General features: G+C 51.3%; 1 protein-coding gene across 1 annotated transcript in view; it reads left to right on the plus strand.

Moving 5' to 3' along the window:
• Positions 1-595: 595 nt before the first annotated feature.
• The window catches only part of antxr1d (ANTXR cell adhesion molecule 1d), a 49,308-nt gene continuing 22,993 nt past the window's right edge, over positions 596-26,910 (plus strand). Inside the window, exons 1-10 of the mRNA XM_056291681.1 lie at positions 596-1,263; positions 14,241-14,312; positions 14,402-14,473; positions 15,825-15,906; positions 16,030-16,060; positions 16,934-17,007; positions 17,113-17,181; positions 18,183-18,263; positions 19,143-19,203; positions 25,794-25,892. Of these exons, the coding sequence (XP_056147656.1) occupies positions 1,055-1,263; positions 14,241-14,312; positions 14,402-14,473; positions 15,825-15,906; positions 16,030-16,060; positions 16,934-17,007; positions 17,113-17,181; positions 18,183-18,263; positions 19,143-19,203; positions 25,794-25,892 (850 nt within the window). The 5' untranslated portion in view covers positions 596-1,054. The remainder of the gene's footprint in view (positions 1,264-14,240; positions 14,313-14,401; positions 14,474-15,824; positions 15,907-16,029; positions 16,061-16,933; positions 17,008-17,112; positions 17,182-18,182; positions 18,264-19,142; positions 19,204-25,793; positions 25,893-26,910) is intronic.

Here is a 26,910-nt window from a genome sequence, read left to right on the forward strand (position 1 = left end):
CTAAAAAAGAAATCAGCTCGTGGCACCTTTACTCTGTACACATCCTGCTGCTCTTCGTCCCTCTGGTGTTTGTTACTGACTAAACGAAGAGGTCCAGAATGTTGACCCGGACTAGAATAAGATGCCAGGACACCTTCTCATACTGAAGATGGACTGGGACTAGTGGGTACCAAAGCAGAAACTGGACTAAGCCCGGTGCCGCGGGGCACTTTTCTTCTCCGCCCTGTAGGTAGAAGAAACAAAATGAAAAATAACGTCAACTTTTATTATTCTTATTATTATTATTAATAACACGAACAGGTCGTGAGAGGCCGATACGGTTCTGACGTCGGTCCGGTACACCGCCGCGGCGTCCGGTTTCACGTCCCCACCGACACACCCGAAATCTGCTCTTTTTTTGCAGTTCCTCTTTCTGTCGCTAGGGGGAGCAGAACTGCAGTCACACTAAATTAGGCCAGAAATGCACAAAAGGCGGGGGGGGGGGGTTAAACGTTAAAGCATATGTTCTGTATTCTTAAAACTCCCTTAAAATATGTTCAGAGCTACACGGAGAAACCCGCCTGTGGTGCCACGTGTGGTGTTTTGTTTTGTTGTTATTTTTGTTTTTGTTTTGTTTTTATGTTGTGTTTTGTTTGCGAGCCAACTGACAAAGCACAAAATAACAAACTGACGCAACCGCGTCAATGTTTCTGGCGACCGTTCTTCTGTGAGTTTGCGGGGAACTGTTTCTCCCCTCCTTCCTTCTTTCTCCTCCATCCTGCTCCGGGTTTCTCCTCCTCTCCTCTTCCTCCTCCTCTGGGACGGGCCAGGCCGCCGGCTCCGCACGCAGCACGACAGGCCTGACGCGCGCACACTCCGACGGCACGGGAAAGTTCCCAAAACGGGCACGCACACATCCGTCATTCGACCGCCAGGGAATCGGCTCCGTGTGCGGACGTTGAGGAGCAGAAGGAGAACATCGAGGAGCGGAGGGAGAACATGTGAGCTGGCCGTCGTGCCGAGGGGAAAGCGGGCTTCGGATCAACATAAAGGAAAGGCTGTTTCGGAAGGAAAGATGGCGAGGAGACGGGCTGGCGTGTTCCTCCTCCTCCTCTCGGCTCTGTTGGGGACTCTCGTTCTCCGAGCCTCCGCAGGACGGGAGCCGAGGAGCACGGAGCCGCGGCAGCAGGAGCAGGGGAGAGAGGAGGGGGAGACGGAGGAGGAGGAGGAGGAGCAGGAGAGGTCCTGTCAGGGAGCCTTCGACCTCTACTTTGTCCTGGACAAGTGAGTGTCCCCGTCTTATTTACGACTTCGTTACTTTCCCGTCCGCTGCACATTGCCGCGCAACACACCCAGCAGCTGCGCCACGCCGCGCGGAGCGCGTCGGCCTCCTTATGGCCCGAGCCGAGCCGAGCCGAGCCGAGCCGCGCAGGGGGGGACGTCTGGGCTTCGCTCAGGGGGGACGTCTGAGCTTCGTAGGCTCGAGAGCGTTCCTGCTGCGAAACTAGTCCCAAGCCAGAGCTTGTGTAGTGGGTAACCAGATATGGAGCTCTAAAGGCTAACCCCCCCCCTCTCCCCCCGAAGTTTTGGTTGGGTACCTCAAAAACGCCTTGCAGCTCATGTAATGGCAACGCGGTGACATGACCTAAGTGTAGTCGGAGAGGGACATTAGGATTTAATCATCGTTTTGTCCTTTTTTTAACCGCGGAGACAAACACAGTCTCCCTTCCCACCGGGATGTGGGCAGGGCCACTTGCGTTTCAGACCGATGACGCGCCTGCGGACGCAGCTGGAGCAGCTGCTGCTGCCGCTGCCGCTGCCGCTGCCGCTACCTCCACTTTCCTCTCTGATGGACAGACAGGCAGACAGACAGACAGACAGACAGACAGACAGACAGACAGACGGATGGACAGGCAGACAGACAGACAGACAGACAGACAGACAGACAGACAGACAGACAGACAGACAGACGGATGGACAGACAGACAGACAGACGGATGGACAGGCAGGCAGACAGACAGACGGATGGACAGACAGACAGACAGACGGACAGACGGACGGACAGACAGACAGACAGACAGACAGACAGACAGACAGACAGACAGACAGACAGACGGACAGACAGACAGACAGATAGACAGACGGACAGACGGACAGACAGACAGACAGACAGATAGACAGACAGATAGATAGATAGATAGATAGATAGATAGATAGATAGATAGATAGATAGATAGATAGATAGATAGATAGATAGATAGATAGATAGATAGATAGATAGATAGATAGATTATCCATTATCATCTTTCAGTGGTATTGCGTCGTGATGAAATTCGGTTATTGATGATATCCGATGTTGCCGTATTATTATCGATATGGTATCAAAATTGTGGGTAAATCAATCTAAACTAACTTAATGATAACGAGAATCTGTTACCTAAAACGCCTCATCAGGTGACCTCCGGACCATCTGGGGAGTGTCGTTTACAACTACTTTACATGATCAAACAGTTCAATGGGATGAAGCGTGGCTAGATTCTTAAATATCGTTTTATTAGGCAGGAGTCATTATATACAATGTGTCAACAATTTACTTGAATCACTGGATGTTATCATATATATACACACATCAATGTTGTGTATGCTTATGGTGATAATAATCTTTTCCATACCGCCATACCAACCCCAACCCTGCTGCGTGCTGCACACATGTGACGGGCAGGAAAAGCCGCGAGAACGAGCGGGATTTCCCTCCTACCTAAAACGACCACGGGTGGTCAAATTTTTAAACTCTATATTGTGTCAAGATAAACACCCAGTTGAGATATTAATGCGTTGCATATGTTAGCATGTCTGTTAGGAAACTAACTGACACCAAAATTAACATTTTAACAACTATAATGCTATTTTTAAACAATTTAAACTTCAGAGAGACATGGTTGAACTTGAATAGCAAAAGTGAAAAAGTGAAAATGTGACCTGAAAAACAAAATGAATAACACATATTGCCTATCTAACAAACGTAACAAGGCCTATAAAACGTGAAATGTAAAAAAAAAGAACTGAAAATAAATATTGAAACAGTCCCGAACAACGACCAGAACTTAAAAACTACTAGAACGACAGTGGGCGGTCATTTTGACCGCCGCGGTTTTTAAACTCTATATTCTGTCAAGATAGATACCCGGTTGACCCTTTAGTCGAGCGGTTAGCGATGCCTCCTGCGGTGCGGGCGATACGGGTTCGCGTCCCGGCCGCGGCAGTTCCTGTGGTTGCCCCTTGAATTCGCTACAATATGTTAGTCATGTTATGAAACTCGCTGTTATGACACTAACTGACACCAAAATCAACATTTTAACAACTTTAATACTATTTTCAAACAATTTAAAATGGCCGCCGTCCAACGCCTGTAAATCCTGCAGCGCCTCGGTGGGAGTCATGGTGCGTCTGTAACCAGACATGTTGGACATAATCACACATCAAGTTTAGACTATTTCTCTCCACTGGAGGGCGCTAGTGTGTTTCTAGGACAGAGCAACGAACTTCACGAAGGAAATGACGCCACCAACACGCGTCATAAACGGTGACGTGATGTGCACGATCACGCGCAAATTTCGAGCGGTCATTCTGACCGCCCGTGGTCGTTTTAGGTAGATCTTACAACGTTTTGTGCAGTTGATGTAAAGCTCGTTTTAAATGCAAATATATGCAAATTTAGGGAACTTCAGGGAGCGGTAGGTCTGCATCTTTTTTTTCACAGTTATTAAACTTTGAAAAGCCAAAACGGTCCAAATGACCGCCTTGGTCGTCCTAGTCTAAACTGTGCCGAGAGACATGTGGCGTTTGTAAGTCGCTCACACGTGCTAAGCAACGTCACACATACAGCAAATTCACACAACTCGTCACCTGTTTCACGTTGCCCCCCCCCCTCCGAGAACGGTATGTTTACGACACCAGCACCGTCACATCCACCCCTGCGCCGTCTCTGCAAGCCACAGACTGACGCTGGTGTTCGGAGCTGAACCCGAGTTCACAACTGACATTTTTGTCATATCTTGTCTGGAGCTGCGAGGTGAGATTATGCACATGGACACAGAACAGCCAGACATGTCAAAACATGCTGAGTGGCTGCGCGGGGAGAGAGAGAGGGGGGGAGGGAGGGGGGAGAGGAAGATGGAGAGAGAGGAAGACGGAGCTCTGAAGAGCAACGGCCCGGTCGCTGCAGACTTACCACGTGCCTCCTCCCATACACGTGGAGTCGCCAGCCGCTTCCAAGGGACGTAGCGCGTGGGAGGATCACCCTATCCCCCCCCCTCCGTCTCCCACCTCCCGCGAACAGGTGCCCCGACTGACCAGAGGAGGCGCTGGTGCGGCGACCGGGAGACATACCCACATCCGGCTTCCCACCCGCAGACACGGTCAATTATGTCTGTAGGGACGCCCGGCCAAGCCGGAGGCAACACGGGGATTCGCAACGCCGATCCCCGTAACGGACTAGACCGCTACGCTACCCAAGCGTCCTACTTCCCATTGTTGCGTGGGAGCAGAGATAGCAGACTGGGCAAATAGACCATCCAGATACTGAATCCTGAAAACGTGGCTGTGCATTATTGTGTGACGTCGAAAGTAAACACCGTGGTGCTTTAGACTGTTGTAGGGTAAGACAACCCTCACGCTCACCGCTCCAGACTGCTGACAGACAGGCAGACAGACAGACAGACCGACAGACCGACCGACCGACCGACAGACAGACAGACAGACAGACAGACAGACAGACAGACAGACAGACAGACAGGCAGACAGGCAGGCAGACAGACAGGCAGACAGACAGACAGACAGGCAGACAGACAGACAGACAGACAGGCAGACCGACAGACAGACAGAAAGACAGAGAGAGACAGACAGGCAGACAGACAGAGAGACAGGCAGACCGACAGACAGACAGACAGGCAGACCGACAGACAGACAGACAGACAGACAGACAGACAGACAGACAGACAGACAGACAGGCAGGCAGACCGACAGACCGACAGACAGACAGACAGACAGACAGACAGGCAGACTGACAGACAGACAGACAGAAAGACAGACAGACCGACAGACAGACAGACAGAAAGACAGAGAGAGAGACAGACAGGCAGACCGACAGACAGACAGACAGACAGACAGACAGGCAGACAGGCAGACAGACAGGCAGACAGGCAGACAGACAGACAGACAGACAGACAGACAGACAGACCGACGTGTTGGGTGACATTTCGATAAAGGTTCTCCACGTAGGACGGTCTTGTAGGTGGCCCACGCCAACATCTCTCAGCCACCCTTCCTCCGTGTTACCCTTTGCCTCGGAAAGTGCAGGGAAACAGCCCGGGGAGTGTGGCACGACACGCATGGCCAAACCCCTGGCACGCCGCTGTTTACCCGACTGTCTGGACCTGCACGCTCCAGCAGGCCTCCGGGAAGCCGCCGCTGCTGCTGCTGCTGCTGCTCGTTCCGTCAAGCCTGTGTTGACTTGCGGTGCCTCTCTAAACCTTAAATGCCACGCCGTGACCTAATCTAGACCCCCGGGCACGAGAATACCGGGTGAAACTTGCCCGTTAAGTTCTCCTCCCGGCTAAGCTGGGGTTTTACCGTAATTACCGCAGTAAAGACAACGTGTTCCTCTGCAGGTACACCTTAACCTGAAACGCCAGGGGTGCAGAAAATACAGAAGACCATAAAACCCAAAATGCCAGGGTTGCTTAACCCCAAATAATGGGGCGATACCGAGAACGATACCGGGGTTTGATATTGGGACGAGACCAGGCTAAAATGGGTCACTGGTATCAGAGGTTTTACCTGAGACTAGAGTCCAGCAGTGAAGGCCGCGAGTGACGTAGCAAAAGCAAAATGGCTCGACTCGCTGTATTTGCGGCACACAGAAGCCTGTGTTTCTATCTCAGTTATGTCGCCCGTTGACCCCAAACTCAGGTCGGCGTCTACACCGCTCAGTTACAGTAATGGGGGGAGTCGGTACTCAGTATCGGCTGATTCGCACTCAGAATCGGTATCGGCGGTGTAAACGTGACATCGGTGCATTCTGACAAAATACTCCTAAAGTAGAAAAACTCCCAATATCTGGACTCTATGAGCAAGGTAGGCTAGCTAGGCTACACTGTGCAGCATGCGCCACGAAGGCCGAACGTGCTTGTAAAGGGATCGGTGCGCACCTCGCAAGCATGTGTCTGACTCACATGTGTGACTGCTGCAAGGCTGTCCAGACAATTATGGGCTGAGGGGATATGAGGCATGCAGAGAGGAGCGCCGAGACTTTTCTACACATACACAGAAAGACAAGAGAGAGAGAGAGAGGTTTTTTAAATTTTAAAACCAGTCTTTATTTAACGTACTTTTTGAACAACAACAACAAATTGAACAAAATTATTTAACAAAAAAAGACTTGACATCTTTAGCAATATGAACAAAGAAAGGGAGAGACAGAGTGAGAGAGAGACAGAGAGAGAGGAAGAGAGACAGACACAGGGAGGGGGGAGAGAGAGAGAGCGAGCAAGCGAGAGAGCAGAGAGAGAGAGAGAGAGCATTAAAACCCTGGTAGGCCATCAGCTCCTGACATTCCAACATGTCTGACCTACGCTGAATAGCAGGCTACATATTTTCTGTCTCTCTGGTAACCCGCAAGTACGATAATGACTGCAGCGCTCCGGGCTTGGAGCTGAGAGGTGACGGTAGTTATTCACTGACATAAGGGCTTTGGAGGGCAGATCTCACTTAGCAGGAGTGGATCCTTGCCTTGTAGCACAGATTATTAGTTCTACCATTACCAGAGGGAAGTCTAATGGGGCGCAGAGAGGGAGTTTTCTCAGCTAAGTGGACATAAAACCATAAAGTATGTGTGCAAGAGACAGTCTCACATGCGCAGTATCATTTAGATGACATGACAACCGACTCAGAAGTAGCGACGATGAAGATGATGATGGTAATCATGAAGAAACTGAGATAAAAAGCCACGGAACATAGAAGCATTCGGCGTGGCGGATTGTGCGAAGAGGTCTTTGTCGTGGCGATAGTTGCACACAACAGAACAAAACAACAAGTCCCCCAAACCCATACGACCACATGGGTCGTTTGTCCTCTAATACGACCCACAGGGGCGTTTCCTAAATTAGCGCCCCTACCGGCGGCGGGAGATGTGCCACAGATACTTTTCGCCTCTGTGCATTGTGGGGTTTTTCCAAACAATTTGAGAACAATCTGAAAGCGAGAGTGTGTTTGTATGTTCGCTTAGAACTCCCAAAATACTCATCGTAGAACAAAAAGAAAGGTATCTTTAGAATCGGCACTTTCCGAGGATTGCACAGCTCGAAAAATATTTCAGAAACAAAGTAAAATGTTTAATTATTTGCGATACTGAGTTTATTTTGAGGCGATTTCCGCCGATTAATAGACATTGGCAAAGAAGCTTGATGAATGGATTGAAAATGATGACATTTGATCATTTTCATTAACAAGATTCGTTTATTCGACATTCGTTTATCACATGTATCATCGTGAAGATCAGATCGTCTTGGTTGTTTTGGTGAGAACGGATGCCTCTGCTAGTAGAACATGTGGTCGGTGCGTTTTTGTGTTGTTTTGCCGTCTAGTATAGTAACTAAGATTGCTATTGCCAGTATGTTTACCTATGAATAACGTTATACGAGCTAACTTAACGTTTGCTAAAAGTTAGAGAGCCAGCTAGCGTGGAAATGATAACCGCTATGTGACATTAGACTCACTGATATTCGTTCTCGCGAGAGCTTACGGAAGGAGCGCTTATAGTTGCAGGGAAAGTAACGTGTTATAATTACGGAGGGCCGCGAGGAAGGAGCTTGAAACGTAACTATAGGTCGTAATAAGCTGCTTGTACAAACGACCTATGGGGTCGTTTTTTGGTTGAGGGCAGTCTCGAATAAGAGGCCAGAAGAATTAGATGGTTTAGGAGGTTACACGCTTGTGTCTTGGCTCTGGAAATAATAGTCAGGTAAGACTGACAATAGAAGTGCGATACCCCCAAAATTATGATGCTACTCCATTTACTGGTCCATTTCTTAGACAGTGATACAAATAAGGGGAACCCACCACAGAATGCAAATCCCTGTATTTAAGACATGGTTTCATCCTCTTTTTCTTTTTTTTTTGCCCTTTTTCTCCCGAATTGTACTGGCCAATTACCAATTGTACATGGCCAATTACCCCACTCTTCCGAGCCCTTCCGGTTGCTACGCCACCCCCTCGGCCGATCCGGGGAGGGCTGCAGACTACCACATGCCTCCTCCGATACATGTGGAGTCGCCAGCCGCTTCTTTTCACCTGACAGTGAGAAGTTTCGCCAGGGGGACGTAGCGCGTGAGAGAATCACGCTATTCCCTCCAGCCCCCCCCCCCCAAACAGGCACTCCGACCGACCAGAGGAGGCGCTAGTGCAGCGACCAGGACACACACCCACATCCGGCTTCCCGCCCGCAGACACCGCCAGTTGTGCCTGTAGGGACGCCCAACAAAGCCGGGGGTAACACGGGGAATCGAACCGCCTTCCTAAGGGAACAAACCAACCGGACGCCCCTGTTTTCATTCTCAAACAGATACAAGAAGGGCGCTGCTAACATTTTGAATTATAGTTTTATTTGGCAAATTCCTATTAATTTTGCAGTGTTTGACACTTATTTAATTAAGTTGTGAGAACATTGAGTCCTATCTGTAAATCCTACTTTTCAACCATCGTGTCGAATATGACGTGTTGCCGGATGAATGCTTGAAATTAGTCTTACTCTTGAAATTACTGGCAAACGAACCCGAGGATTTAGAAGAGAGATGGAGGGGAATGCTGTTCTCAAATCACGACTCGGTAAAATGGGATCCTCTGTTTACGACCAAGGGTGCAGCTCTCATTACAACTTTGGGGAGAGGGGGAACCTAAACGTGGAACTTTCTCGAGCATGTTCTGGAGGGGATATTAATAATATCCCCATCGCTTATCAAATTGCCTGCTGCAGCAGACCCCCTCGTTAATAGTAGATATTAATAAGTCACTTTTAGAACATCACCACATATTGTAGCGAATTCGGGGAGGGGTGGGGGGCAACCACAGGAACTTCCGCGGTCGGTACGCGAACCCGTATCTGCCGCGCCGCGGGAGATATCGCTGACCGCTCGACTAAAGGGTCCGACCCGTTAGTCAAGGACCAACGTGTCTACTTACCCATGCACGCTACACCACCCCCCTCCTTCGGGAAGCGCACGCGCTTCAGCATATCAGCTCCCTCACGCCGCACGCGCTTCCGATGATCTCACGGTCTCACCATCCCGCTTCTAACACCAATGTTGCGAATTGGGGGGGGGGGACAACCACAGGAACTGCCGCGACGGGGACGCGAACCCGTATCGCCCGCACCGCGGGAGACATCGCTAACCGCTCGACTAAAGGGTCCGACTCGTTAGTCAAAGACCAACGTTTCTACTTATCCATGCTCGTTACACTATTTACCTGTTTTACAGAGCCACACATCCATTAATGCAGCGCCATTCGTTCTCTGAAAACAGGCTTGTAGGTGTCACGGGCCAATCGTCAATAACTGTGGCACGTGATGAGCAGTAATATAAAATCAGAATTTGAAGTTTAACTTGACAACCTTTTCAGGGATCAGGAACATTTATTTGTCGTTTCATTTCATGCACTTGCGCACATGAAACGAAACGAAATATCGTTTCCCCCAGCCCACAGCAGTGCAACACAAAGACAAAAACACATATCCAAACTACAAGAACACACATATCCAAACTACAAAAAAAAAACGGTAACACTTTAGTATGGTGAACATAGTCACCATTAATTAGGTGCTTATTAGCATGCAAATTAGCAACATATTGGCTCTTAATTGGTCATTATTACGTACTCATTAATGCCTTATTCTGCATGGCCTTATTATACAACCAGTAAGCCATTAACTATGAATTTTCCCTCTATAACCTCAGAAGTACTGCTTATTAGTAGTACCATCTCAATATGCTTTGCTTAGTATGGCCTTTATAAGGTGGTAGTACCACAAGAAGAGTTATTCTCCCTTACTAACACTTAATGAATATGCTCTGTTCTTACATAACAAAACATAAAACTACAACTGTTCATAGTGTTAAATTACTCTAAATTAAGTTTTTGTTACTTAGAATATGTTCCCCATACTAAAGTGTTACCAAAAAAAACTACAAAAACAAATATATCCAACATATCCCCAAAAATAAAGGTTTTTTTTTTACTGTCCAAGAGAACGAACGCCAGGATGACTGTCGGAACTGCCGGTCTGCATGGGCTAGCAGTTAGCTTAGCCTGCCCCGCTTCCGCGTCCTGTCAGACCGCCCTCGGTGTTTCCTCCTCGGGCGCAGCTCCAGGCAGGGCCGTGGTCCCTGGGCCCAGACCAGGCTCCCCCAGCCCATAACGTCTTCCGTGGGCCTATAAAGAAGAACAGTCTCAAGTTGTTTGGTCAAACTTTGCTTAGCCTGTCGACGGGAATACAAGTTGGGTTTTTCATGTTCTTGGTGTTTTATGGTATTTAGTATGTGTATTCATGATCTTGTATGATCAACATATGGGACTATGTGCCCTAACTATGGTTGTGTACAGACAAGATAGCCGACAATGTTTTTACAGTGCCAGAAACGCTGGCAGCTTTATTATAAACACAAAACTTAAAATCAGTACAGTACTTGAACCACACACAAAAAAGTAAAACCAAACCCATGTACCACACAGATATGCAGTACTGCTCATCAAATTAACTAACTAGCAAATGCACTAATATTGAAATTATTTTTTGCCTAGCAAATGCAATTGTTGCCTAACGTGTAGTAACGTCTCCTTCATTATGCCTGCTAGACAAATGAGCCAAAGGAGTTTTTACGGTTTCACAAATTGCTGGCAGATTTGCCCTACCCAGCTGGCCAATTTTGTCTCTATGCACGTGACACGCAACAACACCGTTCGGTCTATTTTGAGCCATGTGGGCTGCTAGCCAAGTTTTGAGCCTTCTCATGATGCTAAAACTCCTCTGTGTCACAGGAGGACACTGGCACCGCGAACAAAAGTCTAACCAGAGCGTCTACTTGTTTGAAAAACCGCCGCACCTCCACTGGCCGTCCCCTGAGTCTATCTGCTGTCTCTCCACCGCAGCTGAAGTGATATTTACTGTAAAAGAAAGGCAACTGCACAGCAAGAGCATCTCATTTCAGCTCAGGGTGCTGTCTACCGCATCATCCATGTGCCCAGTAAGAAGCGCACTCTCCAGTTTCTGCAGGACCTTAAAACTCTCCCGGTCAAAGCGGTCAGCAAGTTGAACATCCACATGACTAAGACCTCGAAGAACTCGGCATAGCAGTGGTCATCTGCTTTCCCAGCAAGACTTCTAGAGTTTGGCATCTCAATGGCTTGTATATGTTCAGACTCAACCACTGCAGTTGCCTTTTCGAATAGGTCACCACAGTGTTGGTCCTTTCGTTTGCCCTGAAAACACAGTCACCAGCAGCCTGCACATCAGACACAGTCTGAGTTCTCTTCTGCAGGGATTTGTTGAGGCGTTCCAGCTCTCGTACCACAGCAGAAGCGAGTACAAGCCACTCCTTCCTGGAGTGTTCAAATAAGCCACTAGCAGTGGAAGCGTTCTTTGATGTACCACTAGCCATCTCCTCTAAGCTGCTGAGAACACTGTCATATCGAGCAAGCACAACCCTCATGGCCGTATCCTGGACAGTCCATCTTGTTAGGCAAAGAGGTTTCAGGGTGGTCATTGCCTGATTTTCTGATGGGGCAATCTTCTCAAATGTGGACTTGACCTTCCCTGACTGGCCAGAGAGAATTCCTAATTTGTCGACCCAAGAAAGTACCAGATCAGTGGAGAGTACCAGAGTACCAGATCAGTGGGGAGGCTGAGCCTGTGTTGACACAGTTGACACAGTGTGCCCAACAATGGACATTAGAAGGCCAATGGCTGCAGCCTCCTCAGAATGGCCTGTACACCCGAGTATTTCCCCGCCATGTTGGGAGCTCTTTTGCCATGCAAACCAGTCATGGGTAAATTGAACCTTAGTAGGACGTCAGCAGCAACATTCGAAATTCCCTGACCAGTTGTCTTGGAAACCCTGTGCAGCCCAATGACTCATTCGTGTGGTGCTAGGTCATGATCGACATACCGCAAGCATGACAGAATTCTGCTCTGCACCGGATACATTTTTTTACCCCCCCCCCCAATTGTACCCGGCCAATTACCCCACTCTTCTGAGCCGTCCTGGTCTCTGCTCCACCCCCTCTGCCGTTCCAGGGAGGGCTGCAGACTACCACATGCCTCCTCCGATACATGTGGAGTCACCAGCCGCTTCTTTTCACCTGACAGTGAGGAGTTTCACCAGGGGAACGTAGCGCGTGGGAGGATCGCGCTATTCCTTCCAGTTCGCCCTCCCCCCTGAACAGGCGCCCCGGCCGACCAGAGGAGGCGCTAGTGCAGTGACCAGGACACATACCCACATCCGGCTTCCCACCCGATCACCGGTTCGAATCCCCGTGTTACCCCCCGGCTTGGTCGGGCGTCCCTACAGACACCATTGGCCGTGTCCGCGGGTGGGAAGCCGGATGGGGGTATGTGTCCTGGTCGCTGCACTAGCGCCTCCTCTGGTCGGTCGGGACGTCTGTTCGGGGGGGGGAGGGGAAACTGTGGGAGAATAGCGTGATCCTCCCATGCGCTACGTACGCAACGGTTCAGACCACTGAGAAGGACACATAGTGGGGGAGTCCCGGGAGACATAAGCCATACGGGGGGGAGTCCCGGGGGACATTAACGAAACCTTCAAAACGTGCTGTGTTTACGTGGGAATTGTTTCAGTTAGGTGATTTATTGAGAAATAATTTATTGGGCGGGACAACTTCATGTTTATCAGAAGTTGGAGGGGACACGGCCCCCCCCCCGGGATCTGCGCCCCCAGGTTTACGACTCAAAGCCCTTGCTGGGTTTTCAACTTGTGTTCCTCGGCTATCTGATGTCATCGCATCCTTTGTCACACACACGCACGCACGCACGCACGCACGCACGCACACACACACACACACACACACACACACACACACACACACACACACACACACACACACTTGCCCCCTACCAAGTGTTACTTCTGTGTGCCTCTGTCGTCCATGTCCCAGCCTTTTCACTCTCTGGACCCCCAACCTGTTGTTAGGCTGTCTGTGCTCGATTGGCCATCTGTTCTGCCTCACACACACACACACACACACACACACACACACACACACACACACACACACACACACACACACACACACACACACACACACACGCACACAAACCCATACACAAAGGCAAAGCTGCCTGCTGCATGGTCCCTGCTAGAGGCAGGCCGCTACATCTGTCCCTGTCTCACCTCCTCCCTCTTGCCCAGCAGCAATTAGCCCCAATTAGCCGTCCCCAGGGACCGGCCTTCATTAGGGAGACACAGCCTATCTTATGTATGCAGCAGCATGTTGCTAGCCAACGAGCGGCTCTTAAGCAATGACAGGTTACACGGTCTGGATCCGGGATGAGGGAACGTCTGTAGCTGGGTGGAGGAATGCTCCGCCTTCACAGCCAAGTTTACTTTCGTGTCAGTATGCTGGACAGAATCCCCTCTCGTGCTGTTATATCAGATACATTGCGGTTGGCGCAATTAGTAAATATTTACTGGGGGCGTCCGGGTGGCGTGGCGGTCTATTCCGTTGCCTGCCAACACGGGGATCGCCGGTTCGAACCCCCGTGTTACCTCCGGCTTGGTGGGGCGTCCCTACAGACACAACTGGCCGTGTCTGCGGGTGGGAAGCCGGATGCGAGTATGTGTCCTGGTCGCTGCACTAGCGCCTCCTCTGCTCGACTCCTCTGGGGGAACTGGGGGGGAATAGCGTGATCCTCCCACGCGCTACGTCCCCCCCTGGCGAAGCTCCTCGCTGTCGGGTGAAAAGAAGCGGCTGGCGACTCCACATGTATGGGAGGAGGCATGTGGTGGTCTGCAGCCGTCCCCGGATCGGCAGAGTGGGTGGAGCAGAGACCGGGACGGCTCGGAACGGTGGGGGTAATTGGCTAAGTATGATTGGGGAGAAAAATCCAAGAGATAATATTTACAGCGGCTCACACCAGGACATCTGACCAGGATGTCCTTCACCTGCATTAACCTGTCTGTTTTCGGCTCTGTCAGGTCTGGGAGTGTGAAGCACCACTGGGTCGAAATCTACAACTTCGTCAAGCAGCTGGCTGAGAAGTTCATCAGGTACACGCTGAATGAGTCGCTAAAGTTCTTAAGCTAATGTGAGGAGGCCTTGTATGTTCATCTGTCTCAACTGTGCTGACGTCTTCCAGCCCCATGCTGCGGATGTCCTTCATTGTCTTCTCCACGCGAGGAAACACCATCATGAAACTGACCGAGAGCAGGTAAGACCAGGAGACCTGGCATGAGATCAATCTGGTGCATGACCCAATCTTCATCTGTCTGATTTCTCTGGGCCCAACGGGTGCACCGATACCGACACTTGTATCGGATACTGGGCCAATACCGGGCTAAAATGGACTACCGGTGCCAGAGATTGTACCCAAGACTAAAATCATCGAGTAACATTTCATAAATGCAAAGAAAATGGCTTCATTTCCTGCGTTTTTAGAACGTGGAAGCGCATATATTCTTTTAATGGTAGAAAAAAAACAGATTTTGTCCCAAATTATTTTGCCCATTGACCCCCCAAGTTAATGGTCCCAGGCTGCGCGGTTAAGCAACACTAATGGAACGGATGCGTACTCAGCGTTGGCCAGTACTCAAAGCTTCATACTCCAAAATCAGTATCTGCAGCGAAAACGTGATTTCAGTGCATTCCCAAGTATCCCTGGGCTGTATCACGTGTCCTGGCATGTCTCGAGCCTGCATGCAGCGGTTTGTTTTTTGTTTTGTTTTTGTCAAAAATGCATTCTCTAGGAACTCACATTTTCGGAAGGGTGTTTTGCTTCATGATGGTTTTGCAGGCAAAGTCCGTGGACTACTTATTACCCTACCACTATCGTTTACTACCCTATCACTATCTTTTACGACCCTGCCACCTTCTTTTCTGTTCGCCTGATATTGCAGTGACTCTGGAAGTCAACACAAGTTTGGCAACACAACGCAAGCCGCGCCTTGGATGCTAGTTCCTCCAGAATGTTTTGTCGACCGTCTGTTGTTCCAGGATGTGTCTTTGGATTCCAGAGGGTGGCCTTGAAAATCACTTACGTCCGTGTTGCCTCCGGCTTGGCCGGGCGTCCCTACAGACACAGTTGGCTGTGTCTGCGGGTGGGAAGCCAGATGTGGGTATGTGTCCTGGTCGCTGCACTAGCACCTCCTCTGGTCGATCGGGGCGCCTGTTCGGGGGGTGGGGGGGGGAAAATAGCGTGATCCTCCCACGCGCTACGTCCCCCTGGTGAACCTCCTCACTGTCAGGTGAAAAGAAGCGGCCGACGACTCCACAGGTATGGGAGGAGGCATGTGGTAGTCTGCAGCCCTCCCCGGACGGGCGGAGGGGGCGGAGCAGCGAGCGGGACGGCTCGTGAGAGTGGCGTACAACTGGGGAGAAAAGGGGGGAGGGATTTTAAAAAAAGAGAGAAAATCACTTACGTACACAACCAACCGCTCTCCCTGCAGCTCCTTCTGCCTGTTGTTGGTGCTGTGCCACGCCTCTATTTCCGCTAACACGTGTCCCGTCCTTCACCTGTTCTAAATGCATCCATCAGCAGAGTGTGTCCCTTCTCCCCACTGCAGAGAGGCCATAACCGAGGGTCTGACGGCCCTGAGGAGGGTTATCCCTGGAGGAGATACCTACATGAACTTGGGCTTGGAAATGGTAAGACACACTCGCTCGGCAAAGTTTCTGGAGCTTTCTGAAACCCACGCTTGCTTGCTTTCTGCTGAACTCGTTCATTGTCGGATTTTTGATTCATTTCAACCCCTCTTTTCCAAACCACAGGCTAATACACAGATCTATCAGGAGAACCAAGGTAAGTTGGCTCCGGTGCTGCTTTTCCACTGCGTTGGTTCCCCCACAGGCTCCAGAGAGCATGACGCCGCAGGGTGGGCAGTACCGAAACATTACTGGTCATCGTACTTCAGTGGTATTGCATTGTATCGGGATGAAATTCCGATGTTGTTACGTCATGACACATCATTTTGTCATCCAAATTAAAGGTAGCGTAACCTACTGAAGTCGGCCCCCTTTAGTCGAGCGGTTAGCGATGTCGCCTCGTGGCGCAGTACCTCCCGCGCTGAGCGGAAATATGCTCGGTTACACCGGTGGCATCCGGAAGCGTGCAGATCCTCGGAAGTCTCTTCGGAGCGCGGGAATAATTCGCGCTTCCGGGAGAAGGTGCCTACTGTAACCTATCAAAAGACTCGCCGGCCAGCTGCGTGGGGGGTCGACCCCCTTCGGTCGAGCGGTTAGCGATGTCGCGTCGCGGTGCAACCACGGATCGAATCCCGCAGCGGGGGGAAATGCGCTCGGTTACAGTAGCAAGAATCTGTTACCTAAAATTTCTCAGAAAGTGAGGTGTGAAATATTTGAGGGAGTACTATTATTGAAAGCCAGTTTTGTTTTTGTTAATATTGTACTTTCCATTACCAAACAGTTCAATGTGATGAACCACAGCTGGGTTCTTAAACATGGTGTAACCGGTTATTTTCTTGCCCGGTGCGGGATTCGATACGGGGTGTACTGCACCACAAGGCGACATCGCTAACCGCTCGGCTAAATGGTATTTTTGCTTATGATTGCTCGTGATTATTACTGATATCGCGCCAAATTCCCCGTGATTATCATGAAAGTCACAATTCCCATGCCGTCCAGCACCGCTTGACGCTTACTGTTTGTTGTGAAGGGACGGCTAGCGTTATCATCGCCCTGACCGATGGAGAACTGAACGAGTGGCAGTTTGACACAGCCCAGCGAGAGGTTCGTACCCACGCACACGTTTTACACCCAGATGCGGTTGTATGGGCGCTATATATGTGTAAGTCCGTTGTATGTGAACTGTGTTTATTTGGTCTTTTCTTGCAGGCGGAGAGGGCCAGGTCTATGGGGGCTATTGTTTATTGCGTGGGGGTCAAAGAATTCAACCAGACCCAGGTAGGACGCAGCATCAGGGCTGCTGCGTGCTTCAAACAAAGGGTTGTCCTGAATAACATCACTGGGGTCGGGGGCAGGGGTCTGCATCCGTAATGTGTTCTCACTTTCCAAAACCAAACTTTTCAAAGTCCGGGTTCGCATCCCGCAGTGATCAGCCAGGCGGGATCGGCTGTGAAAATGGCATTTCAAATGGGCGGTACGGTGGCCCAGTGGTTAGCGCTGTCGCCTCGCAGCAAGAAGGTCCTGGGTTCGAACCCCGGGGTTTTCCAACCTTGGGGGGGTTATACCAGGTCCTTTCTGTGTGGAGTTTGCGTGTTCTCCCCGTGTCTGAGTGGGGGGTTTCTCCGGGTGCTCCGGCTTCCCCCACCAGCGTGTTAGGGTTAGTAGTCCTGTCCGTGCCCCTGACCGAGGCATGGCAAGACGACCTGGAGTTGGTGCCCGGATGCTGCAGCTGCCCGCTGCTCCTAGCTACACAGCTAGGATGGGTTAACGCAGAGGAAGAATTAACCCCCACGGGGATCAGTTCAAGGAGTAAAAGGAAGTGGTCTGCAAACTCTATTCTGTTCGTTCTCCTCACAACTGCCTCCGTGCTGGCTCCTCACCCCTCACCCTGGGTAGCTTTGGGTAAAACGGCTGAGAGCAGCAAAGACTTCCTGTTTATCCCGCTCCGCACCGACAGGCAGCTCCACCACCGGCTTCAGCCACTGGGATAAGATACTGTAACGTGCATGGATAAGAAGACACGCTGGCCGCTGGCTCGGGGATCCGACACTTTAGTCGAGCGGTTAGCGATGCCTCCTGCGGTGCGGGCGATACGGGTTCGCGCCCCGCCCGCGGCAGTTTCTGTGGTTGCGTGGTCCCCCGAATTCGCTACAATACCTTGCTGCCCAGCGCGGCCACATGACGAATTGTGCCAACGAGCTTATGTGGAGCATCATGGGTGCGTTAAGGTAGTCTAACACGACACCTAAAAGCCATGTGTCGCTCTGTGTGTTTGCTAGCTGGCGACCATAGCGGACACCGTGGAGCACGTGTTTCCTGTGTGGGGAGGCTTCCAAGCCCTCAGGGGAATCATTGACTCGGTAAGAAACACACACACACACAAAATTCTCTTTGGCCACTTTTTTAAATGTAACCCAGATGGCCTGCTGGGTAATCCCAATTAAAATAACAGCTCGTGGGCGTCCGGGTTGCGAAGCGGTCTATTCCGTTGCCTACCAACACGGGGATCGCTGGTTCAAATCCCGGGCGTCCCTACAGACACAGCCGACTCTGTGCATAACTGCAGCCCACTGACTTCCGGTTTCTACTGCAGCGGTCATACCAGTTTCCTGTTTGTTGGCGCGCGCTATTGACAATGGCGTATTTTTCGCGGTGCCTGCAAGATTCACCATGGATAAATGTCAACCACATGCACACACCTGCACCTACCGGCACACGGGTGAGAAGCTTCAAGTTGTACATATCAAGTTACGTCCACAGGTATGAGGAGCCTCATAATATGCCATTAGCATCACGCCAACAAACAGGAAACTGGTATGACCGCTGCAGTACAAACCGGAAGTCAGTGGACTACAGTTATGCACAGAGCCGATTGGCCGTGTCTGCGGGTGGGAAGCCGGATGTGGGTGTGTGTCCTGTCCGCTGCACTAGCGCCTCCTCTGGCTGGTCGGGGCGCCTGTTCAGCGGGGGGGGGGTGCGTGATCTTCCCACGCGCTACGTCCCCCTGGTGAAACTCCTCACTGTCAGGTGAAAAGAAGCGGCTGGCGACTCCACATGTATCGGAGGAGGCATGTGGTAGTCTGGGGTGGAGGGGGTGGAGCAGCGAGAGTGGGGTGATTGGCCGGATACAATTGGGGAGAGAGAAAAAAAATCCAAAACAACAACACCAGCTCTTTTGCTAAATCCGTTGCCCGGTTTTGCTCTCTGACAGTGTGTTGTGATTGTATTCCATCTGTCAGATCATCAAGAAGTCGTGCATCGAGATCCTGGCCGCGGAGCCATCCAGCGTGTGTGCAGGAGGTAAGAGCCAGTAGCCGGGGCCTGGCGCCGCTTCCGCCCAGCGCAGTTGTGCGAGGTGACGCGGCCTCTGCGGAGGCCTGCGGGGTGCAGACCAGAGTGACAGGGAGCGTATTGTCACACACGGCCGTGGGAGATTAACATAGTGTGTGAAGGAGGAGGAGGAGGAGGAGGGAGAGGGGTAGTCAGAGGAATTAGCTGCGAGTCTTTAAGCATGGCTGACTCTCTGGCCTAGTTTGCCACATACTATATGCTAAACAGCCATTCTGGCCCTTTGCAGCCCCTCTCTCGCGCTCCCGCCCTCTCGCGCAGTTTTAATGGCGTCGTCCTCCCAACCGGCGAAAGAGGAAGTGAAGGCTAGCAGGTGGGAGGCAGGAGAGAGGAGGAGGAGGGGAGAACAAGGTAAAAAAAAAAGGAACAGAGAGGAGGAGAAAGGAGAAAGGAGAAGATGAGGTGAGTGAAGAAAGAAGAAGTGAGTGGAGCGGGGCATAAAAAAAGGACCCGAAAAAGAAGAGAGAAAACCCAACGAAATGCGCCAGATTAGACGGGAGTCAGAGCGGAAGTGGCTGCAAGGCACGAGCGTCCGGCGCGCGGTCCACCAAGTGGGCGCGTCGACCGCCCTCCGACAGCCTCGTGTGTTCGATTGATGAGCCACGTAATGGTCAGTGAACTAAGAAACCCGGGACCACCTTCCCGGAGCCCGCATCAGCGGGGCCAGGCTCTGGCCTAATTAATGACGAGCGATGACGCGGATGTGCCCAACAGGGCGCGCGGGGCCGGCCTTGCCTCGCGCGTGTCAGTAATTACAGACGGAGGTCAATCAACGGTCTCCGGTAGAATACCTCCATCGTCACACACACACACAGCCATTCTCACGCCGTGTGGCGTGTGTCCGTTCGCGGTCCCTTGCCACCACCGTGCGCTGTGCAGCTTTTGTGTGTTTGCGTCTTTCTTTGCTGTGCGGACGGACTGACTGCCCCCCCCCCTGCAGGGGGCGTTTTTGCATGAGTCGAGAAACGTTGCATGGGTAATGTGACAGTCGCTTCAGGAGTGAGAAAGTGTTTCTGTCATGACCGCGTACATGCACACTCTGTACACTAATGCAGACACACACACACACGCGCACACACACGCATCCCTCACGTTGATGAGAAGTGACCAGACCGAGTCGCCCGCAAACAGGCCATCAGACTGGACAGTGAACACCGGGCCGCGCTATCAGACATGACAGCGCTGATTACACACACACACACACACACACACACACACACACACACACACACGCACACACACGCAGGCACACACTAAGTGGGCAGTGGGGATTTGGTCCTATATCTAACGTGACAGCAGAGATCGCTGCTTTCATTAACGTCTGACCCTTTCCGCCCCGCTGTGCCGTTCACCTCCCCGTCATTGCCCCACCCCGCCCCTCCCTGTCCCATCGCACTAATGTGATTGAAGAGGCTCTGTTCGGACAAGCAGTACCCCCCCTCCCCCTCCTCCTCCCCCTTTTCTCCATGCACTCTCACACACACATAATTAAACGCAAGCGCGGTTCAAAAACCTGTGCACGCACACACATATAAATGCAGCGCGTGCCGACCTCTCAGGTGTAGCTGCAAACGGACAAGCAGCCGCAGCCGCAGCCGCAGAGAGGAGTGGGCAGCAGCACGTGCGCTGTGCATGTCAGGGACACCACCAGCCCCTTGCCCACCATGTGCCTGACAGCACTGACCTTTCAGCCACGTAGTGTGTGTGTGTGTGTGTGTGTGTGTGTGTGTGTGTGTGTGTGTGTGTGTGTGTGTGTGTGTGTGTAGTGTGTGTGTGTGTAATGTGTGAGAGTGTGAGGGGGAAAGGGTGCGGGGTGCATGTTGGCGTGTGGGTCTGCGCCTGTGGTGTTGGCGTGTGGCTGTGTGCAAAGGATGCTCAGGTTGGACATTTTTCAACACGGACGTTTAAAATAAAAATGGCGGACAATCGTCAATGACGTCCGATCTCATTAAAATGTAACGATATGTGGCGTCTCAGGGAGTGTTCCTCGGCACGGTCTCACCTCCTCGGGTTGATAAACAGTTTGAACAGGACGCGGTTTGGCACGAGGCTCTGAGCTGGTGTGTAGGCAGACGCGAGACTGCGGTGTGATACGCAGCTTTGCAGACGACAGCCCGCTTTATCTACTTAACTCCGCGAGGCTGTGACCAGTGAAGCCTTCCCAGCGCCCCTTGTTGTTTGTGTTAGCTTGGTGTGTGTGTGTGCGTGTGTGTGAGTGTGTGTGTGTGTGTGTGCGCGCGCGCGCTGTCAGAGCACAACGCGTGTTATTTGACGGTAACAACAGGGGAAAGGGACATGACTGCCGCAGCATTAGCAGTAATTAGTGTGAAGACCTCCAGTTAAATTACACGATGTTGTGGCTACCGACCAGTGTTGCGTCAATGTAATATTGCTTCATGATTACAGCCCCAAACTACACACCAACTGACAGAGCTGAAATTAGCCAGTGCATCATTCCTTTGTAGCTGTGTTTTACTGCAGTGAAATCTTTTATGGAAAATGTGGAAAGGAGGGCCACGAGGAATGAGGAAACAGGGAGTTAGGATTAGATCATAGGGGTGTCTGTAATTAGAGAAGGAGGGCTAATTAGGTGCTGTGTGTGTGGGGGGGGTGTGGAAGACAAGACAGAGCAGCACTGACAAGTTAACGAGTCACTATTTCTTTTAACAAGCATGCATATGTGCAAATGCACACACACACACACACACACACACACACACACACACACACACACACACACACACACACACACACACACACACACACACACACACACACAAGTAGTGCTATACAACTTATGTGCTAAGTAGCTAAAAGAAAATGCAGCAGATATGTGCAGCAGTGTCATCAGTTGTTAGTGTGAGAAGAGGTTGTGTTGAAGCTGTGATCTGAGGGACAACCACACAGTGAGTCTGTGTTGTTACTCCGCCCTGCCCCCCCCCGATTTGGTTTTTGAACATTTAGACGAGAAACCAGACAAAATTTGTCGTTTCATTTCATGCACCTGCGCACATGAAACGAAACAAAACGTCATTTCCTCCAGCCCACAGCAGTGCAACACAAACACAAAAACACATCTCCAAAAACTACAAGAACACACATGTCCAAACTAACGCATATATCTAAGCTAAAAACAAACGAACACAAAATCACTATCCAGGGGGACGAACACCAGCCAGGATGACTGTCGGGACTGCAGGTCTGCATGGAATAGCAGTTAGCTTAGCCTGCCCCGCTTCCGCGTCCTGTGTTTCTGGTCTGCACTGGCTAGCAGTTAGCTTAGCCTGCCCCGCTTCCACGTCCTGTCAGGCTGCCCTCGGTGTTTTCCGGTCTGCACGGGCTAGCAGTTAGCTTAGCCCGCCCCGCTTCCGCGTCCTGTGTGTCTGGTCTGCGCGGGCTAGCAGTTAGCTTAGCCTGCCCCGCTTCCGCGTCCCGTGGTTCCGGTCTGCATGGATTAGCCGTTAGCTTAGCCTGCCCCGCTTCCGCGTCCTGTCAGACCGCCCCCTCGGTGTTTCCTCTTCGGGCGCAGCTCCAGGCAGGGCCGTGGTCTTTGGGCCCACTGGACGCAGCAGACCAGGCTCCCCCAGCCGATCCAGCGCCAGCTCTCCCAGCCATCAAACCGAGGCAACTGCATGGGCGGCAATGGGTGAGGCCCCCGCAAAGGGAATTTGCGCCGCCATCTTCCCACACTGGAAGCAGATATAAGCGGAAGAAAACATAATTAAGATGAAAGTGTATGTGTTCTGAGAACAAATTAGAAAAGCGTCTCCTACATCACATGTCATTCTGGTTTATCTCAGACACAGAGATTATTCACATACTTCTCTGCTTGTTGGTGCCAACTTGTTACTACTAGCAGGCCATAAGTGTGTTGGTTGACCTTTTGAGAAGTAATGTCGTGTACTCGCCCAGACCCACTGGTGTTTTTATCCAGTGATCTTCACGCTGCAGCTTTAAATGTTAAAGGTGTGGGCAACGTTCACTTCTATTAGTCACGATAATGCTGGAGGAAGCGTCAGTGCACAGAAAAACACGATCACACACACACACACACACACACACACACACACACACACACACACACACACACACACACACACACACGAAATCATAACAGACCTGAGTAGTGCACACATATCACATATATAGTATATACACAACCATATACACACACTATAACATGTGCAAAAGGTTTGTGCACACACTCACATGCTTGCGCGCGCACGTACGCACGCGCGCGCGCACACAGCCTGGTGCCATGGTGCCATAGGTAAGGTCAGACCTACTTTGGCTGTGCCGCCGTCAGCCCTGTAGGCATGTTGTTGTTAAGCAAGTGGTTTTTCGCCAGTGTCCAACATATGCTGGGTGGCGGCCACATACACACTGCAGCATATGCTGGCAAGCTTCCGTCAGCGCGCTTTAACGGTGCCTGGGGGGACCGAAAGGTCAAAGACACACACACACACACGTGCACGCACACACACACACACACACACACACACACACACACTGGCTACAACACAGTCTGGGGTATTTGCAAAAAAACTTGCAGCATTAGCAGCAGTGGAGCATATTATGGCCTTTTCACACAGCCACATCACAAGCACACTGATAAGAACAAGCACCGATGAGGCACGTGACCATTTCTGCTGCTCGAGCTGAGAACGTGACAGACCTGGCGTGGTGCTTCCGGGTCAGATCCTCATGGCGCACCGGAAGAGGTTCGTCTGCTTCAAACGGAAGTGGTTCTCAAGTATGAGACAAGCATTTGTTACACGTGGCATGCAATACGCATGTCAGTGTGTCTGTTCTGAAACTAACTGACACCAAAATTAACATTTTAACAACTTTAATACTATTTCTCAAACAATTTAAAATGGCCGCTGTCCAACGCCTGTAAATGCTGCAGCGCCCCGGTGGGAGTCATGGTGCGTCTGTATCCAGACATGTTGGAAATGATCCAAAAATCAAGTTTAGTCAATTTCTCTCCACTGGAGGGCGCTAGTGTGTTTCTAGGACAGAGCAACGAACTTCACGAAGGAAATGACGCCACCAATACGCGTCATAAATAGTGACGTGACGCGCACGATGACGCGCAAATTACGCGCTGTCTCCTGGTCGTTTTCGGTAGATCTTATAACTTTTTTGTGCAACTCATCTAAAACTTATTTTAATGCAGATATATGCAATGTTAGGAGCATTCAGGGAGCGGCAGGTCTGTATCTTTGTTTTTTAACATAAAGTTATTAAACTTTGAAAACCCGAAACGGAAGAATTTCTGGTTCCGATTCAGAATCTGACCCTCAGGGTTTGCGTGCATGCGAGATAACAGCTGGTTTCATGAGTGCAGAAACGTGGACGCTGTGGTAGTTTGCTTATGTCGGTGGCTGCAGCCGGGAGTGATTTTCCGGGGGACTGCGATAGCATCTCTCATCTTCATCTTCATCTTCATCTCGGCATCCACATGCAGAACGGTAGCGGCACGTTTGGAGAAGACCGATGGTGTTGTGGCTACACGCAGACAGACGTTGCCTTATCACGCTTGTGGAGGACCTTTACACGCAGACTCTACAGCATTGCTACCTCTAACCGAGCTCCGCCGTGTTTGGTTTGGGTTTTTTTTTATCCAGTGGTGGAAAAGCTGTTCACACCACAGCACTGGACGCTGATGCATTTCCGATGCAACTCGCTGTTTATCCCCCCCCCCCCACTTCCGGGGTGGGAAGATGGCGGCGCGAATTCGCGTTTGCGAGGGCCTCGCCCGGTACCGTCCATGCAGCGTCTTTGTCCACGTCTGTGTCTGAGTTTGCGTTTGATGGCTGGGAGAGCTTGGTCTGCTGCGTCCTGTGGGACCAGGAACCACGGCCCCCGCGTGGAGCTGCGCCCGAGGAGGAAGCACCGAGGGCGGTCTGACAGGACCCGGAAGCGGGGCAGGCTAAGCTAACTGCTAGCCCATGCAGACCGGCAGTTCCAACAGTCATCCTGGCTGGTGTTCGTTCCCTCGCCTCGCCTCGGCTGTGGTGTTTTTGGTGTCGTCGTGTGGAGGGTGGGGGAGGTGTGCCCAGGGTGTCTGGCTGGGAGAGCTTGGTCTGCCGCGTCCGGTGGGCCCAAGGACCACGGCCCCCGCGTGGAGCTGCGCCCGAGGAGGAAGCACCGAGAGCGGTGTGACAGGACGTGGAAGCGGGGCAGGCTAAGCTAACTGCTAGCCCCTGCAGACCGGCAGTTCCAACAGTCATCCTGGCTGGCGTTCGTTCCCTTGGACAGTAATTTACTTATTTATTCCAGTTTGGATATATGTGTTGGTCAGTATACTATGTGTTGTTGTAGTTTTTGGACATGTGTTTTTGTCTTTGCTTTGCACCGCTGTGGGCTGGGGGGGTGGGGGTGGGGGGGGGCAATTCGTTTAATTTCATGTAGGACAAACGCAGCCTTCCTGCAGCGAGTTAAGGGAGAGACTTCGTGCTGAGTTGTGAACCCGCGTGCAGGTGGAGCGTTGGCGCGGTGCTGATGGAGCCTCTTTATGTTCTGCTCCCACGTCACAGAGAGCTTCCAGGTGGTGGTGAGGGGCAACGGGTTTCTCCACGCCAGGAACACGGACCAGGTCCTCTGCAGCTTTAAACTCAACGACACGCACACCCTGGGTGAGTCTGGCGGACCGAGTCACAGGACGTGACTCTGCAGAAAGTGTGTGTGTGTGTGTGTGTGTGTGTGTGTGTGTGTGTGTGTGTGTGTGTGTGTGTGTGCATGCGTGTGCGTGCGTGCGTGCGTGTGTGAAGGGCCATTAACATAGTTCCCATTAATGGCAGCAAGACGAGCGGCTCTGACTTCCCGAGAAACAGCCAAAGTCAAGTTTGACTGAATTTCTTAGAAATATTTCAGATTTTTTGCCTCAAAAACAACCCGTTCGCTGTTGATTCTGATTTTATTGGCGTGTGGAAAGCGTCGCTATCCGGGTACAATCTTTCAGCTTCAGCGGCGGCGTGAGAAACAGTTGCTCAGACGGATGAGACTCATTGGAAGTGTGAAGGAAAAGTAAATGACTGCTGCAGAGTGCTGACCTCTCACAGGATGTGACTGGGGAACTGGGACTTCCACGTCCGAAAAAAGCCCCTTTTTTGGGCTGAGCTTTCTCTCCTGTATTTAACGTTCTCGACTATTAGGAGCATTTTTACAAGGGTTGCCGTGCTAGGGCCCTATTAAAGTTCCATTTATATTGTTTTGTTTTTTTTTTGTGGCTTTTCCCCCTTTTTCACCCCAGCCGTACTTGACCTGTTACCCCACTCTTCCGAGCCGTCCAGGTCTCTGCTCCTAGACCGCTGCGCCACCCGGACGCCCTTATACTGTAGTCTACTGCATACATTTGATTTCTTGTGTTTTTGTTTTGTTTTTCCCGTGTTCTGTGTTTTTGGTAGTGGCTATATCCTGAAAGTAGACGCTCAGCTGGAAATTGTCTGCAAAGGTGTTTTTGTGGGGGCGTCCGGGTAGCATAGCAGTCTAATCCATTGCCTACCAACACAGGGATCACCGGTTCGAATCCCCGTGTTACCTCCGGCTCGGTTGGGCGTCCCTACAGACACCCGACCGAGATGTCTGCGGGTGGGAAGCCGGATTTGGGTATGTGTCCTGGTTGCTGCACTAGCGCCTCCTCTGGTCGGTCGG

The sequence above is a fragment of the Lampris incognitus genome, chromosome 13 (assembly GCF_029633865.1).
Source record: "Lampris incognitus isolate fLamInc1 chromosome 13, fLamInc1.hap2, whole genome shotgun sequence".
Taxonomy (NCBI): domain Eukaryota; kingdom Metazoa; phylum Chordata; class Actinopteri; order Lampriformes; family Lampridae; genus Lampris; species Lampris incognitus.